At 50.6% G+C, this 17,524-nt stretch overlaps 1 protein-coding gene across 6 annotated transcripts in view; it reads right to left on the minus strand.

The window, feature by feature from the left end:
* Positions 1-12,614, minus strand: part of IL21R (interleukin 21 receptor) — a 34,027-nt gene extending 21,413 nt beyond the window's left edge. For 2 of the 6 annotated variants that reach the window (XM_084767048.1, XM_084767046.1), the window contains exons 1-2: positions 9,183-9,585; positions 8,620-8,768 (exon numbers count right to left, since the gene is read on the minus strand). In XM_084767048.1, the coding sequence (XP_084623174.1) occupies positions 8,620-8,683 (64 nt within the window). In that variant the 5' untranslated portion in view covers positions 8,684-8,768; positions 9,183-9,585. Of the gene's footprint in view, positions 1-8,619; positions 8,769-9,182; positions 9,586-12,592 lie in introns of those variants that run through there. The other 4 variants (XM_084767050.1, XM_084767049.1, XM_084767047.1 and 1 more) reach the window with 3 other exon arrangements.
* Between the last annotated feature and the right edge of the window lie 4,910 nt (positions 12,615-17,524).

The following is a 17,524-nucleotide window of genomic DNA, read 5'->3' on the forward strand; positions in this document are numbered from 1 at the left end:
CTTCTGTTTACTGGGCCAATATTTACAATAAACAGCATGTGTAAGCAATCTTAGTTCATTCACAGACAAAATGCGCTCTAAGCATAAATGAAATATTATTCAGCCCTCAAAAAGAAGGAACTCCTGCCATATGTTGTAATGTGGGTGAAACTTGAGGACACCACACTAAGAAGTGAAATAAAATGGTCACAGGAAGGAACATGCTGCTTTGACTCCACTCCGTCTCAGAAACAGGGAGCAAACTGGAAAGGAGAAACAAGAAATTGTTGTTGAACGAGCCAGAACTCCGCTCGATCAAGGTGGAGGAGGACTAGAATCTATGGCTTGGCATGTCTGTCTGGAGCAGCACTGTGCCCTCTTAACATGGTGACAGCAGAGGGGTCATACGGTAAAGTGCCTGCTGCCCAAGCATGGAGACTTGCGTTTGAAACCCCACACCCATGTAAAAGCTGGGCGAACAATCATCCCAGCACTGGTGTGTGTGTGTGTGTGTGTGTGTGTGTGTGTGTGTGTGTGTGTGTGTGTGTGTGTGTTGAGACAGGAGGATTCTGGAGCCAGTCTAGCTAACTCAGTGAGTTCCATGGTCAAGGAGGAAAGTGATGGAAGAGAAAACCGAGGGTGACCTCCAGCCTCTGTGAGTACACTCCTCCCCGACAATGAACCCCAAGCCCGAATTCTGCTCGGTACCATACCTCATCTTCCAAGATTGCCAAAGGTAGAAACGAAAAATGTCACAAAAGCAAAGGCAAGCAAGGCAGATGCTCCTCTGTAACCAGCCTTCAGGAGGCTGAGGCAGGAGGATGCCACGTACTTCAGACCAGTCTGGAGGGTTACAGAATTAGACAACATCTAAAGAGGGAGGGAGGGGGGGAGGGAGGAAGGAAGGAACAAAAGAAGGAATGAAGGAAGGAGGGAGGGAGGTAAGGAAGAAAGAAAGAAAGAAAGAAAGAAAGAAAGAAAAGAAAGAAAGAAAGAAAGAAAGAACACTTGCAGGCATAAACCCACATCCCCTGCTCTCAGGTCAGCCTATGACCATAATAAGATTCCACTTACCATTTAAAGGTGAGAAAGAAAAGACATGAAAGACAGAAGGGAGGAGGAAGGGAGAGAGAAGATGGGGGAGAAAAGTCTGGCTAGACCCGGCGGTCAGCGAAGTGGTAAAAGTCAACTATTCCTTCCCATATCTGGAACTTCAGCTTGGGATAGTGTGGGTAATTAGGTGATAAAATGTACAAAAGTCTATTCCCATATACCAAAGGAAATGTGAGATTATATAATTTTAGACCAGTAGGATAGCTCAATGGGTAAAGGTGTTTGCTGCCAAGCCAGACAACCTGAGTTCAAACCCTGAGACCCGGTGCTGGCTACTATGGATTTTTTTTTCCTTTTTTTTTTTTTTTTTTTTTTTTTTTGGTTTTTCAAGACAAGGTCTCTCTGTGTATCCTTGGCTGTCCTGGACTCACTTTGTAGACCAGGCTGGCCTCGAACTCACAGCGATTCACCCGTCTCTGCCTCTTGAGTGCTGGGATTAAAGGCGTGTGCCACCACGCCTTGGCTACTTTGGATTTTTTTAGTTGTTGTTTTTGTCAGCTTGACACTAGCTGGTTTTATCTGGCTAGGGTCTCAAATACATCAATTAAGAAGATGCCTCCATCCAGATTGCCCATAGGCAACTAACTCTTTAGGGCATCTTCTTGATTGATGATTGATGATTGATGTGGTGGGTGCAGCCACAGGGAGGGAGGCCCCTGGAGGACAGGTGGTGCTGGGTGCTGTGAGAAAGGAGACTGAGCAAGCTAGGAGCACCATGCCAGTGAGCAGCACTCCTTAATGGCTTCTGCTTGGGTACCTACCCTGGTCTCCCACATTTTGCGAGTGTGACCTGAGACATATAAGCTGAAATAAACCCTCCCCCCCCCCCAAGTTGCTCTTGGTCATGGTGTTTATCTCAGCATTAGAAACCTTAACTAAGACAGAAATTTATTCCAGGCTCAGATGACAGAGTTGAGTGTGTTTTGGTGGGGGGCGGGGATTGTGGGAAGACTCTGAAACTTTGGGGTGGAAAAGACATTGAGAGCTCAGAGCTCAGAGTTGTGGGAACTTGGAAGATGATGCGGAGAGCAGTTCAGACAATGGGGCCTGCCTTGTGACATTCAGAGGGAGGTCTGAGAGTTCCTGAAGGACTCTGCCGAAGCCTTTCGATGTTTTGAATTAAGAATCTGTGGTTCTGGTCATCTGGGGCTGAAGAATTGCCTGTGATTAAGAAAAGCCCAGCAGGTAGGTGATGGTGGTGGTGGCGGCAGCAGCGGCAGCCACCTTTAATGCCAGCACTCGGGAGGCAGAGGCAGGTGGATCTCTGTGAGTTCGAAGCCAGCCTGGTCTACAGAGTGAGTTCCAGGACAGCCCGGGCTACACAGAGAAACTCTGTCTCAAAGACAACAACAACAACAACAAAAACAAACAGAAAATATAAAATAAAAAATAATATACCAGCATCATTGAAGTGAAATGTTCTGGAAAATATTTCCTGAGAGTCAGCACACGAAAGCTGTGGTCTAGCACCTAAGGCTAAAACCTCATGCTGGCGGCTGAATGTGGTAATGCAGGAGTTCTTCGGGTGATACTGGATTTGAAGGCATGAAGGCCATGGAAAGAAGCTGAGGGTTGGTGCCACGTGGCAGGATCAGAGTCCCTGAAGAGAACTCAGACGACACAATTGGTGAAAGTGCAGGCGAGCTGCAGTGGATACCCCAACATTTTAGAGATGCCAGGACCGTGGATGGGATGGCCCCAAGAACAGCAGCAGCCAACAGATGGAGGGGGCCAGTAAGCAGCATCCTTCACGGCCTCTGCATCAGCTCCTGCCTCCAGGTTCCTGCCTCCAGGTTCCTGCCCTGAGTTCCCTGGTTGGTGAACTACAAGTTCGACAATGAATAAATCTTTTTCCCCACAAGTTGCTTTTGTTTCATCACAGCTAGAAACCCTAACTAAGACAGACTCACAAGGTAGGAGAAGACCGACTCTTGAAAGTTGCTCTCTGTTCTCCACATGCAAGCTACGTTACACAACGCCTCAAATAAATAAATTAAATAAATAAACAAAAATTTCAAAATGGTGTTACTGACATTAACAACAAAAAAGGCAGTCCCCCAAGAATGGCTCCAAAGATGTCAGAATCACTAAGAGGAATAAGAGGAATAAGAAATGAGTGGTTGAACAGAGCGTGCTCACGGATGGGGAGGTTTTCAAGGAAGTCTCAGCATGGCACACTATCTCCAGGAGGCTTCCCAGGGGAAACTCACAAGATTATTCCAACACTTGTGGGATCATTTAAAGAGGCCCGAGACTGCTAAAGTGATGAACAGAAGGAGTCGTTGCAAGGAAACCGAACTGCCTGGTGGGAAAGAAGGAAGACTACAAATAAACTAGCTCGTAACCGTTGGCCTGGCAACAAAATGACATTGCATTTGGGTAGAGGAGGCCTGGCATTTAAAATGATGCCAGAACCTGGCATTGGCCTTTATGCTACCTATAAGGCCTGCCCTCAGGGAAGTCAAGGCAGGAGAATAGAAAGTTCTAGACCAGCCTGAGCTACATAGAGAGACTACCATGTCAAAACAGCAGCAGAGCCAGGCACGGTGGGGTACCAGGGAGGCAGAGGCAGGAGAGTCTCTGTAAGTTCAAGACCAGCCTGGTCTATGTACCAACCACAGGACAGCCAGGGTTGCATAGAGAGGTCCTGCCTCAAGCAAACAAATAAAAACAATCAAAGCAACAATAAAGATGACACATTAGTTGAGTAATTATACAGAAAAAGTAACCCTTGACCCCCTACTTCATACCGAGCATAAAAGCCAATTCCTGAGGCCATAGCTCAAGAATAGAGTGCTTGCCCAGCATGCATGAGGCACTAGCATCAATTGCCCAGCACTGTCAGAAAATAAAAATCAATGCCAGACACTATAGGGTTAATGTGAAAGTAAAATAGTAAACCCAGAAGAAAAGTGGGATGATGCTCTCATGACCTTGGTGCCAGCACAACTTTCTAAACACACTTCTAGCTCAGGAATGAAAGGGAAAAAAGAGTGATGAGTTGGATTTCATTAAGAAATTTTGTTCATCAAGAGGGGAGATAAAGTGGCTTATTGAGTAAAGCGCTAGCTGAACAAGTTCAAGGACCCGAGTTCAGATCCCCAGCAGCCACATAAGAGCAGGGTTGGCTCCACACATCTGCAACCCAGTGTTGGGAGGCAGAGACAGGCTGATCCATGTAGCTCACTGGCTGCCAGCCTAGTCGATATGGTGGTGAGCTCCAGGTTCAGTGAGAGACCCTGTCTCAGCAAACAAGGTGGACAGCAAATGCAGGAAGACACTCAACAGTGGCCTCTGGCCTCCACACGTGCATGCACCGGTCGGTGCACCTCATACATAACACAGAAAAGCCAATCCTGAGCTCCAGGAAGAGCATGCAGTCAGTCAGCCAGTCTTTGTCACAGCTCCTCTGCATTCTTGAGGTCCACCTGAGCGGTGGCTGCTTTTGAAAACGTGCCGCATGGGTCCCGGCACCTGCCCCCACCCCCCACTTCGAGGAGCAATGTCCCCGGCGTGGACCTAACCAGACCTGTCCAAGTGTATTCCCACCTCTCCAATTGGAAGACCCCGAGTTCTTGGCTTCCCCCCCCCCCGCCCTGCCCCCACCAACAATCAAGGAGTGGAATCTACTTGACCCGTCCAGACTATGGTCACTTTAGCAGAGACGAGGTGGGAGCAGCAGGGCTGAAAGCAAAAGAGGAGAAGCGCCTGAAAGCAAAATGTCCCACTCCTGCCCGCACAGACAAGAAGTGAGGGGGCACAGAGGGACTCCCCAGAAGAGCCCTGTACAACAGCCAGCAGATCGCCAGAAGGAGAAGTGTGTCTGCTCAGGGACTTCCCAAGGGGGAACCAGAAGGGACGGCTTCTAGGCCCTCCAGGCACGAACTGTCCCACCTGCCTGCTGCTCTTCTTTGGCCTCAGCCTCTCGCAGTGTCCTCCAACCCTCTCACCCTCTGCATCACTCTGTAGTCCCACCTAGACCTGCAGAGAAAAGTCTCATGCCCCTCCCCCTCTGGTCCCTCACTGCTTGCTCTGGGCTCCGAGCACAGCAGACTGCCGCGGCTTCACAGGCCGCCTTCACCTGGCTTCCGCCCCTCACACCTGGTCTTTCAGTCATTCCAACTGTCTGTGCTCCCTAGCTCACTGTCAGCCTCCTACTGGGTCTTCAAAGTTAAGTTCAAATGCCATGGCTGTCTTCTTTGATCTCTCCAAAGAGAGTGAGTCACATCTTCCTCTGGGGTCTGTCCCTCTACCACAGCCCATAGCCCCAGATGGGATGTTTCCATTCACCTAAGTATTAGGCTGACAAGAACCACAAGACTGAGCCCCCTGTGGCTAAACACTACCTCACATACAGCGTGCACACCCAGGTTACACAAATGACTAAATGCCAGTGATCCCTTTCTCTGATGATGAATCTATGCATCCTGTGCACTCCAGGGTTAAGTCTGGCTCTGTCTGGTCCCTGCTTCTTAAATTCAAGGAGCAGAGACACAGAAGGCGTTCTGCACTTCTGTAGGATAAGAACACTGATGCGCCAATATCTCCTAGCTGAGGACCTTTGCAGCTGCAGCTGTCCCTCTCCCAGCTTCTTTGCAGTCTTCTCCTCAGATTTCAACTTCAATGTCACCCCTCCAGAGAGATTGTTCACGTTGTCTGAAGTGGGTCCGCTCTGTAGTCCCCTTCATAACTGTCATAGTATTAGGATTGTGGTCTCTCTGTCTTGTCTTTATGACCCGTCATCATCTGGGTGTGTCAGGTCCCAGAGGTTGGTAAATAACCAGCCTTGTTCACCACAACATCCCCACTGGGTGGAATGGGGTACAGTGGGGGTGCAGAATGCATCGCTAATGAGTAAACGCATACATGAGGTTCCTGGGATGAAACAGTCACTGAACAGCCCCCCAGAGACTCAATTTTTCCCACCAACTTTGTCACTCTCCCCAGGAGGTACCCTCCCCACATCCCAGATGGCAATCCTGGCTCCTCAAGACTGATGGAGAAGACTGTCCTCAGGTTAGTGACATGAGAGGGCATGCTCAGAGATGACACACTGCAGGGTTCCAGCTGAGCAGAGTTTCCCAGTGGAAGAATTGAGACTAGCTTGCCTGGGCCAGGACAGCGCTCTGAGCTCAACTCTACACATCTGTGGACCTAGCTCAGCTGCTCTGCTTCAGCAAGGAGCAAGGAGGTAGGTGCTTGCACGCTGCAGCTGTGTGCATCCTGGTGCCTTGCCTCCCCCAGCGTGTTGGTTTGGGTTACAGCTGCAGACATCAGGCCCTCGGCTTAGTGAGTGGCAGCTGACCATGAGGAAGCACCTGTCCCAGTGCAGCCTCCATGGGCCAGAACCTCCTCCATCCTAGACAACCTCCACAGCAACAGCAGCCCCATCCCGCGTGTGCAAACGCCAGAGTTTTCACAGCCTTGCCCCCAGGTGTGCAGCTTCTCTCTGCGGTCTCCAGACAAGGGCTGTTTTGACGCATGCTGTCTGAAGCTACAGCAGAGAGGTGGGCCCAAGCCAGCACCTGTGCCTGCAGCCCTCCTTTCTCAGCAGGGCCACCCTGGCCTGGCTGAGGCTTGAGCTTTTAATCAGCACTGGAGGAAATTAGAAGACTCAGTCTGGGTTCTAAATCTAAAGCTATTTACCACAGAGGCCCAGAGACACCCAGTGAAGAAGGCTGAGGCTTGAGGGGGAGCTAGGCCGTGCACTGGTCCCTCCTCTTGGGGACAGTTCTAGTGTCTTAATCCTCCCTGGGGACCCTAGGGACAGCAGGCTGAGGCACAGGCACAGATGTCTTTAAGGGGCCCTGGCCAGGGAATATTATCAGGTCATTTCAGAAGTTCCAAGTTTACTCAGCGCTCCTGTTTGAGTTGTCAAGAAAAGTCCCTTCGTCCTGGGCCAGTGTGGTGGGGGAGGGGGACACGACACCTACGACACCTACGAGCTGCAGGCTGTGGGTGGGGCCTCTCCCAGCTCCCCCCTCCCCACTTCATAATTTTGGGGCATTTGAAGAAAAGGCTGCCAGGGTGAGACCACTTTCCTTGAGGAAGCCTTTGTCCCAGCTTCATGGCTCCCTTCTTTTCCCTGGGTGGCCCCCTGAAAACCACTTTTTCTCTCTGAGTCTCCATTTCCTTATCTACAAGTGATGGAGCACTGTCAGGGCCACCGTGGTAAAGGATGGTGGTACCCGCCCGTAACCCCAGCCCTCAGGAAGTCAGGCGGTGGGAGAATCACAAATTTGAGCCAGACTGAGTTGCATGGAGAGACCACACACACACACACACACACACACACACACACACACACACACACACACACACAAACTGCTGTTAGTCAGCAGCAACAAGAGCAACACCCGGTGTTTAAAGAAAACCAGCTGCTGCCCTGCCTCGCCAGCTGTGAGTCCCTGCAGCCCTCACTCTACCAAGGGCAATGTGTGGCTATGGCTGACCCCCACCCCATGCTCAGAGTCCCAGGACCTAGAGGCCTGTGGGGACCAGAGACAATGCCCCCTCCTGGCTTTGGGAGAAAGGACACCCCAACTGATGCTGCTTGGCCCCAGTACCTGAGCAGGTAGCCTCCCGGCTTCTCTTCTATTTTTCCACACTGCTCTCCTTTCTGGCAGCCCCTCCCTTCCAGTGCCAGAAGCTCTTTATGGTGCCAAAGAAGCCTAAAGTGGCTTCTAGAGGTTGGAATGTTTGAAGCCTTGGGCAAAGCAATCTCCCTTGCTAGCATTCTCTTCGTGAGGTCCAGTGAGGACTGGACACAGGGCTCTAAGGCAGGGCTACTGCGGAAAACACCCCGCTGTGGGGATCACATGGTCAGGTACCCTCTGAGGAATTACTTTAGTCAGTGTTCCAGGTCATGAGTCTTCCCACGGGGTGGCATCCTACCGTGCAGGCTGGGTTCCAATTTCTGTTCTGCCTCTCTCCGTCACCCCTAACCCAAGGACAGGCTTGTCCCCACAGAGCCCAGGATTGCCCTCTATGCACTGAACTGCACGGAACCACTGGCCAAACCTGGACTCTGAGGATTCTGGGAGGTTCCCAAGTGCCCACGGTTCTGTAGATGAGGCTGTTCTAGCCTGCCCTGTACTCTCTGAGGCTCTTAGTGTCTAGCCCTTGTCCTCCACAGGTCAAGGTACCTGGGGGTGGGGATGCCAGAAATCACAGCCTTGACACTGCAGTGTCCTGGAATTCTCATAAACAGCCGCACAAAGACAGATCCATTTTACAGACGGAGAAAATGAGGGCCCAGGAGGCTGGTAGAGGCAGAGAGGCTTGCCTAGGCTACCATGTGCTTTGACACCCAGGCTGTCTCAGAGCACACAGGCGTTGTCTTAGGAGCTGCTTGTGACACTCTAGCGCCCCTGTGACCCGCTGTGGTCTCTTTGGCAGATCCTAAGGACAGACATCAGCTTCCATGCCACCATCCCTCTGCCTTCTCCATTTCCATCCTTCCAAGCTAAGCCTCCAACAACCTCCTGACTCCCCTGTTCTCCCCAGGTAAGAGGTGCTGCCTCTTACCATCTGACCCACGCACGCTCTGGAATAGGATGGTGACTCCTGGTCGGACTGTCCATCTTGCCATATCCTGTCAAATCCCAAAAGGACAGTCACACTTGCCCTGCTGAGCCAGGTTTCCTTACTTGGGAAGTCGGCAGCACCCCAGCCGTCTGGAAGGATTAGACAGAGTTAAAGTAATAAACCACACTGGCTGGTCGTCTCTGCTGCCCTCCCTACAAAACTGTCATCTGGAACCTTCCCAATGTCCCTGCCTAATGCCCATGGCTGCCTGGCAGAGTGTCTACCATCCAGACTCCCACTTTTTTCTTCCGACCACTTCTTGCAGGCAGTTTGCATAGGCAAGGGATCATGCTAGCCATGCCCCTGCCTCCATAGCCCTCCAACATCCTGCATGCACACACTGAGGCCCCCAGTCGTTATAAGTCAGCTGAACAAGGAACTCTAGCCCTGACACTGCCCAGCCTAACTGCATAGCTTTCTGTGCTTGTGTCCCGCCAAGGTGCTATGCAAAAGATGGAAGAGGACCACAGGTTCATGGAGAGCTGGGGATGGAGTCTACTTACTTGCTTCTTTAGGGTCCTCCTCAGAAAGCCATTCCTCAGGTTGGGGCAATCGGGTGGCCTCTTGGAGGTAGGAATCACAGCGGGACTCAGAGTGATGGTGGGAGGTGTAAATTTGAGGAGGTGGGCAGGGGTCCGGTTGGAGGCAAGTCCAGAATCTAGGGGGAGTTACCCCTGAGATCGTCCTGGGGCTGGGGACCAGGCAGGCATCTGGATGAAGCCTACACAGAGGGAGTCAGCATGGCTGGGGCAGCCAGACAGAGACAGGACTGCTGGGGCTGTGGCCAGTTGGTTGGCCCAGGGATGGACAAGCCTGTGGTCAGACAGGCAAGTGACCATCAGCCACACCACAGGAGAAGTGGGCAGACAGCTGCACTGGCTTGAAGCACAGGGCCACCAGCAGAGGCTGGCGGTGTCTGTCTGAGGCCAGGCAAGGGGTGGGGATAAAGAGGATGTGGTGAACAGTGCCCCGCCCCACCCAGCCAAGTCCTCCAGAAGGGGCAAGAAAAACTAAGATGCCTGCAGGCAGGCGCCCACGATTTCCCAAAGGTCACCCTTAGCAAGGCATTTGGAGCCCACAGGGTAACATCTTGCAGACAGATGACGTCATCCCACAGGCCTCTTGGGCAGGCCACGAGGCAGGCAGTGAACTGGGACTCAGCACTTCTCACAGATGTATAAAATAGCACTTCCCACCTGAAGCCTTGGCATCTGTGCTGAGGCCCTCAGTTCAACCAGGAGAGACAGGGCATGGATGCCTACCCCATGACCAACTGCTCTTTTGCAGGTGGCAAAGTCCCATTGTATCTGTCCCTTGCGTGCCCTAGGGTTCTGACCTCAGCATGACTCAGACACCCAGACTTTCTGCCTTAAGCACTGTCAGGTGTCCATCTATGCACCCTGCCCCACCCCCACCCCCAGCCTCAGCACTGTGGGACTCCCAGCAACCTCAGAGGAGACAACCCTGAGGCACCTTCTGAGAGTCTTGTACCCACTTGTGAAGTGGGGACCCCCAGCCAGAAGGGCAGGACAGCCACAGACAGATGAGAACTCAAGAAAGAAGCAGAGAAAAAAAAAGTCTTTGTTCTTTCTTCCTTTCTTTCTTTTCAAAGAAAAGGCTTTATTCTGGGTGGCGGTGTGCACACCTTTAATCCCAGCACTCAGGAGGCAGAGGCAGGCAGATCTCTGAGTTCAAGGCCAGCCTGGTCTACAAAGTGAGTCCAGGACAGTCAATGCTACACAGAGAAACTGTCTCAAAGAGAGAAAAAAAAAAGGCTTTATTACTGAAAGTTCTAATTGATTCAAAGCAGCAAGGTTTCCACACATTTTCTGATGATGCTGAGATAGGCACCATTCCTGTCAACCCACAGACGACAACCCTCTGCCTCAGCTTCTTCCCTTATCAGTCCAAGGACATCTCCCGTAACTGTACCGCTGCCTTCAGGACCCCTCAGACTTGCTCCCAGTTCCTCATCTTTTCGGAGCTCACAAGCTGGTTTATAAGGTGATGTCTGTCCTGTGCAAACTGACACTCTGGTCTTCACTCAGTCCTTGCATCTGCACTCAGGAGGCAGTGCTTAATCAACCGTCCAAGGGGAATGGTTTGCTCAGCGCTCCACAGATGAAAGGAATGCTGGTTGAACCCAGAGCCCTGCCTAGGGCCACTCTTGAGGCAGTGCCTAAGCTCTCACTCAGCTGTAGCATCTACAGAGCCTCACAGGGATGTGGGAAGCAAGGTTTGTCTGTGTTTCAAATCCTTCAAGCCCAGCAGGCACACTCATCCATATCCAGCAGGAAGAGAGTCAGCCCCATGCGGTCCTCCAATAATCAAATCTCTCACTTTCCTCCTGTCTTCAGTCCGTTTCCCACAGGGGCTACACATCTCCCAGCTGGGGACCCAAGAGAGAGACTTTCCCTTTGCCAGCCTCAGGGTCCTCTGCCCCGGGAGAAAAAGCAGCGGCTGAGAGGGATCCGCAGCTGCTCTTGGCAACCAGGGAAAAAAAAACGCATGGCGACACTGAGCACACCCATCCCTGAAGTACAATTGAAGCTGGCATGTGGACAGCAGCTCTCTCCAACAGGTGGAGTAGAAAAGAAAGTCTTGAGACTATCCTCTTGTATTGAAGCAAGCGAAAGGTCCAGAAAAGGGGTGATTAGACAGACATGTGGAAGCCAGAAGACAAGAAAGAAAGAAAGAAAGCCAGGCAGCTTCTATCCAGCAGCTCCATAGAGGGAGAGCTGGACAGAGCCATGACCTCCTCATGCTGCACAGGTACTGCAGTGTCTCTTGCCCACAGACCCTGAGAGGCAGACAGGCTCTCTGAAGACACTGAGGCTCAGGGCAGCAGCCTATGAGGCATTGGAGCTGGTATTTGAACCTAGCTCATTGAACCCAAGAGTGCAGGCCAGACCGGGAGTGCAGGACAGGTCAGGACTAGTTTGGGCTGTCTCCGTGGCTCTGGCTCAGATGCACACACACACACTATGCTCACACTGAGTGGTATTTTGGGAAAGGTTTGGCAGAGGCCCATGTGACTAACCAGAGTAAAAGAGAAAGCGTTCTACTTTTTGGTTCTGTCTTGGTCTTTCCCTTTCATAGCTGTGTTTGAGGAACTTCCTCCAGGATTCCTGATGCTTGGTTCAAGCGTTTGCCCTCTAGACTGCTGTCTGCTGCAGGCTTCCCTGAAACCTGGACCCCTGCGTCTGAGGAGGGAAAGTCTCTGGAGGAAACTGGCTTTGCTTCTCTTTCTTTTTCCCACCAGCTCCCCTCACTTCTATCCTTCTTCCTGGCTTTTTTCCCCCTTTCTTTTTCTCCCCTCTTTATCTTCACAACGGGTCTTCTGAGGACTGAGGCTGGTAGCATGGTAGAGGACTGTTGAAAGGGCGAGCTGTCAGGGATGCTCTCTCCTTCCCCCCCTCCCAGAGGGCTGGACATTGAAGATGTCCTTGCCATCAGCGTTTTCACTTTCCCTGTGCTACAGATGAGTGTCAGGTTGCCCAAGGCCACAGCCCCAGTGAGCAGCAGAACTGGCGTGTGAACTCCAGGACCACCCTCCATCCAGCTCTCGGTTCTGTTTCTAGGTGCAAGTGAGTGAGCGGCAGGTGGTCCAGTGCCCCACCCCCCTCTCTACCACCTGCTCACCCCATCACTGGGTCCTCCGCCAACTCAGGCAGCCCACTCTTCCTCACATTCGTCTTTTCTCATCAAGTGAGCCCTTGGGTGTGTCCTGAGGAAATTCCACAGAAAGGTACACAAGTAACAGTCCACATGGGGCCCATTTCTAGTAGAGAAGACAGACTGACAGCGTGACGTCATCGTGTGAGCTGAGGCAGGATGCACAAGTGCGAAGGCGCTAGGACGGGAAAGTACAGAGAGGGCGAGGGTCACAGAGTCACCTAGGATGCTCACTCACCTGGGAGGACCTTGCAAGTGGAGCTGGGAAGGCAGATTTGATTTGGGCGGAAATGAGAATTTCTATCGAGTTGGCAGAGGAGGGCCCAATTCACATCTGTGAAAGAGTAGCCTGGCGTCACGATCTCAGCACTCAGGACCCTGATGAGGGAGGACAGCAAGTTCATGACCAGACCGGCTATATACTAAGATACTGAATCAAGGCATCGGTCGTGACGTGGGTGGGTGGGTGGGATACAGCCATGGCTGCTTTTCTCTGGTTGGTCAATAGCTGTTCACGTCCATCTTGGCGAATGAACAGTGACCTCTAGGGTGCCCAGGGGAGGGTCCCTCTGGCTCTACAAAAGTCATTGAAGTATATCTTGCTAGCCCATGAGAGACTGCTGAGGCTCTCTCGTTCCTCCCCAGGGCTCCAATAGCAGAGAGCTGGTCAAACAGAGGAAGTAGTCTCTCTGCTCTTCTGCCCAGGGGTCTCCTGAGAAGAAATAACAATTTCAAATAAACCCTCTCTTACCCACTTCCTCTTTTCAATTATTTAAAAAGCACTTCATCGAGGAGATATTTGCTTAGCATATTTCTGTCACTGTAAGTGTACAATTCAATGCTTTTTAAAGTAAACTTAGTGAACTGGACACCCGTGACTGCAGCTAAGTTGGTGGAACATTCCATAACCTAAACAGAGCCACTGAGCTTGGTGTTAGCCCCGTCTGCACACCCACGTGCACCTGATATGCTTGCCTGTGTCTCCTGGTTCATGTCTTTTCTGGGAATGTCACATAAGTTGACAACAATATATCTTTGTACCTAGCCTCTTGCACTCAGAATGGAGTTTGACTTGGCTGTGTTGTAGTATGTGTTGGCACCTCATTCCTTTTCCTTGCTGAATAATATTCCTCGGCACGGAAGTACTACACCAAGCGTGCTTTTATACACTGGTGGGCATTTGGATGGACGGGGGCCCTTTTTATTTCTACCTTGCTATTGGATGATACCAGCCTTTGTGTAAACAAGAATCCTCAGACCGCCTATGGCTACACCTGGGGCTAACCTGCTGGCCTATGTCACAGTTCTGTGGTTAACTTGATGGAGCTGGTCAGCCCTTTCCCACAGTGACTGCATTGTGTTGCCTACCTGGTCAGCAAGCCAAGAGGGTCTGCTCTCTCTGCACTTGCTGATCCTGAATTTCCTCTTCTTTCCTTTATCTGTGTGTGTGCCATGTGTGGATGGGCGTGTGAAGGCCCTAAATAGTGTCAAAACACTCCCACAATCACTCCTCTTTACCCATCAAGGTGGGGTGGGGTGGGGTGGGGTCCTCACTCAAACCCAAGGCCTGTTTCTGTGGCTAGTTGTACTAGCTAGCTTGTTCTGGGATCCTCTGTCCCTGGCTTCTGAGGCTGAGATTACAGGTGGGGCCCCCATGCCCACCTGGCATTTACACAGGTGCTGGGGGGCTGAACCCCAGCTCTCCTGCTTGCACAGCGGTTACTTTAATGGCCATCTCCCGAGACCCTGGGTCCTGAGGTTTTGAATGACAGCTTCCCTAATGGGGTAAGTGATCGCTCATCCTGGCTTGCTTTGCCTCTGCCTAATGACTAAAGACTATGACATCTTTCCATGCGCTCAGTAGTTATTTGTGCATTGTCTCCGTATTTATGTGTATATGTGTGCACCAGTAAGCTCGTGCGCAAGTGGTGGGTGCCCTTTCAAACCAAAGAAAGCCCTAGCTCACCAGGACTCAGGTCTTCTGAAAGAGTGATGAGCACTCCTGACCTCGAATCCGTCTCTGCAGCCTCATCTGCTTGCTTTTGATACAGGGTCTCACTGTGTCCCTGAGACTGGCCTCAGACTTGCACTCCTGCCTTTGTTGCCTCACTGCGGGGACTAGAAGCACTCAGGACCCTGCCCAGCTTTGTACACTTGCTTCTGAAAGATGTTAGAGTTCACTGCCGGTTTGTAACTTGGATTGTCATTTGTTCTTTATCCCTTCTGGGTGCTTTATCTCTCTCTCTCTCTCTCTCTCTCTCTCTCTCTCTCTCTCTCTCTCTCTCTCTCTCTCTCTCTCTCACACACACACACACACACACACACACACACACACACTGCGTATGACTACCCCTTCTCTGAACCATCCTCTCCAGTAGTAGCCTTTTTTTTCCCTTTGTTGTCGTTTTTGTTTGAGACAGGGTTTTGTTATGCAGCCCTGGCCGGCTTGATTATGCAGTGCAAACTGACTTCAAACTTGCTGCAATCCTCCTGCCTCAGCCTCCCACATGTTGGGATTATAAGTGTGTCTCACCCCTGGTAGTACAGCAGCTTAATGCAAAAAAGTATATTTTTAAAAAGTTTTTTATGAAGGATAGCTTATCTTTTTTCTCCTTTTTACTCTGATTTTGGTGTTCTGTGGAAAAAAATTATCCATTTCCAAGTCGTAGGTCCTGAACACCCCTGAGTTCTTCAGGGCCAGGGCCAAATATCCCACAGCCTGGCCCTACACTCTTCTTTCCCAGGTTAATTGTCTTAGGGTTCTGATTGAAAACCAACTGCCCACAGGCATGAGGTTTCCTTCTAGGCTTTCAGCTGTCCCCGGATCCCTTCAGGGCTCTCTGTGCTGGTGGCCCTCAGTTTGAACAGTGAAGGTCTGTGGTAGGTTCTGACATTGGGAGTTTATGTTCTCCAACTTGGTTGTTTTCCTAGAGAAGGTTTCAGCCATCCTTACCCACTTGCAAACGTAGCTTCTCCATTAAAAAGAAAAGGGGGCATTAAGATTTGAGAAGGATTCCATTCAGCCCCCAGATTGCTTCTAGAAATGCTGCCATGGGATGTCTTCTGACTTAGCTGAGTCTCCTTAAGTTCATTTCAGGGTGTTCTGCAGCGTTCCCCTCACACACTTGGCGTCGCCTTGGTTCTTTCTTTCTATTACTAAGACTTTTACCTCAGAGGCAGTGGCCTTCCATACTCACATGGGCACTGACAAGTGCATACCACGTGTAAACCATCCATCATGTGTAGTGATTGTTCCGTGGACTTCTGGACTTTATATATCTAAGATCATGCCATCGTTAACAAAGGTAGTATTACTTTTGGCTTGGGTCAGGGTTGTTTTGGTTTTTCTTTTTCTTGCTGAATTGTCTGGTTAAAACTTTTGGCACAAGGTTGAATAGTGACGGTAAAGTGGGCGACCTTGCTCCTGACCTTTGGGGAAAGTTTCAGGTTTTTTGGTTGTGAGTGTGATGTTAGCTGTGAGTGTTTTGCTTATGGCCTTTTACCAGACTGAGGGAAGTCCCTTTCATTCCTAGTTTGCATTAAACAGATGCCCATGTGGTGTTTTGCTCCCTTAGCTTCTGTCAATGTGGACTGCAGTGGTTAACATTACACTGAGCTACCCTTGCATTCACTACTTGATTAACCCTTGATTAACACTATTTAATCAGCCTTTTCATCACTGACAAGTTCTTGATAGGATAATGGGAAAAGGGGGAAAGTTTTGGGGGATGAAGGTTGCAGTGTCTTCAGTCTACCTGGTCTGTTGTTTTGCAGCCATGGTGAGGCAGAGAGTTATGGTGGAGAGGGTGTGGCAGAACAGAGCTGCTCACCTCATGGGGGCCAGGAAGCAGAGGGAGGAGACAGAACTGGATGAGGGAGTAGGCACACTCTTCTTCAAGGAACAACCCTAGTGATCTACTTCCTCCAAGCAGGCTCCACATCCGGTTTCAACCACTTCCCGATAGTACCATCAGATTATGAGTCCATGAGTGGATGCCCTTTTGATGACGTCAGAGCCCTCGCGATCCAATCGCTTCACAAAGCCAGGCAGGGTGCAACCAAGACCTTAACACAACACCCAATCCACAGTGGTCATGGGCTTGTTTAACTTGGGACTCATTTTTTCCCCCCAGCACGTTGTTGTGGACTTTGTGTCTACGTTCACAAGGACTGTTGCTCTGTAGTTTGTAGCTGGGTTTTACTACTCTGTGGATTTTTCTACCCCCACCTTCCCACCCCCATTTCACCCCATCACTAGATAGGAGAGACAGAAGGATAGAGAGAGGAGGTGGGAAGAGAAGGGGAGAGGGAGGGAGGGAGGGAGGGAGGGAAAGAGAGAGAGAGAGAGAGAGAGAGAGAGATCCTTGAATTTAATTTCTTTCTTGTTTCTTCTTTAAGCACAAAGCACAACTACTAACAAACCTCAAGTAACCCCCCTGAACAACCACCAACCACTAATCCCACCTAGTGAGGCCCTAGCACTTATATGCCCTCTGGAAAATTCCCAGAATTCCAAATGTCACACAATTGGAGAAACTTCAACAGCTGGCAAAGTCACACCGCTGCTAGAGAACAAGTAAATTATAGTCAGCGGCTACAAAGCGGCCCTGTATCCCCATGCCTGGGATTTAAAAGAAAACATATTCTTACAATATTTCTGTGAGGCTTTTGTTTTGTATTGTTTTTCAAGACAGGGTTTCTCTGTGTAATAGCCCTGGTTGTCCCGGACTGCCTTTGTGGACCAGGCTGGCCTTGAACTCTCAGCAATCCACCTGCCTCTGTCTCCCAAGTGCTGAGATTATAGGTATGGGCCACCACTCCTGGCACTATTCTGTGTTTTTAAAATTTGTTTGTTTGTTTTCGAGACAGGGTTTCTCTGTGTTATCTTGGCCATCCTGGACTCGCTTTGTAGACCAGGCTGGCCTCGAACTCACAGAGATCCACCTGCATCCGCCTCCCGAGTGCTGGGATTAAAGGTGTGTGTTTTTTAAAAAGAGAAACCAAAAGTTCAGAATTCTCACTACAGCAGTTCTCCTTACCCACCCGTTCCTGTGGTGTCCTTGTCTGGAGTTAGCATTATAGTGAGGTAAGAATCACTGCTCTTCTGTTTCATGAGGAGTGAAGCTGACCCGTTCAGGGTTTGGCGGAACTCACCAGCCGAGCATGGGCG

Source organism: Acomys minous, assembly GCF_964271855.1.
Source record: "Acomys minous genome assembly, chromosome: 2".
In the NCBI taxonomy this organism is placed as follows: domain Eukaryota; kingdom Metazoa; phylum Chordata; class Mammalia; order Rodentia; family Muridae; genus Acomys; species Acomys minous.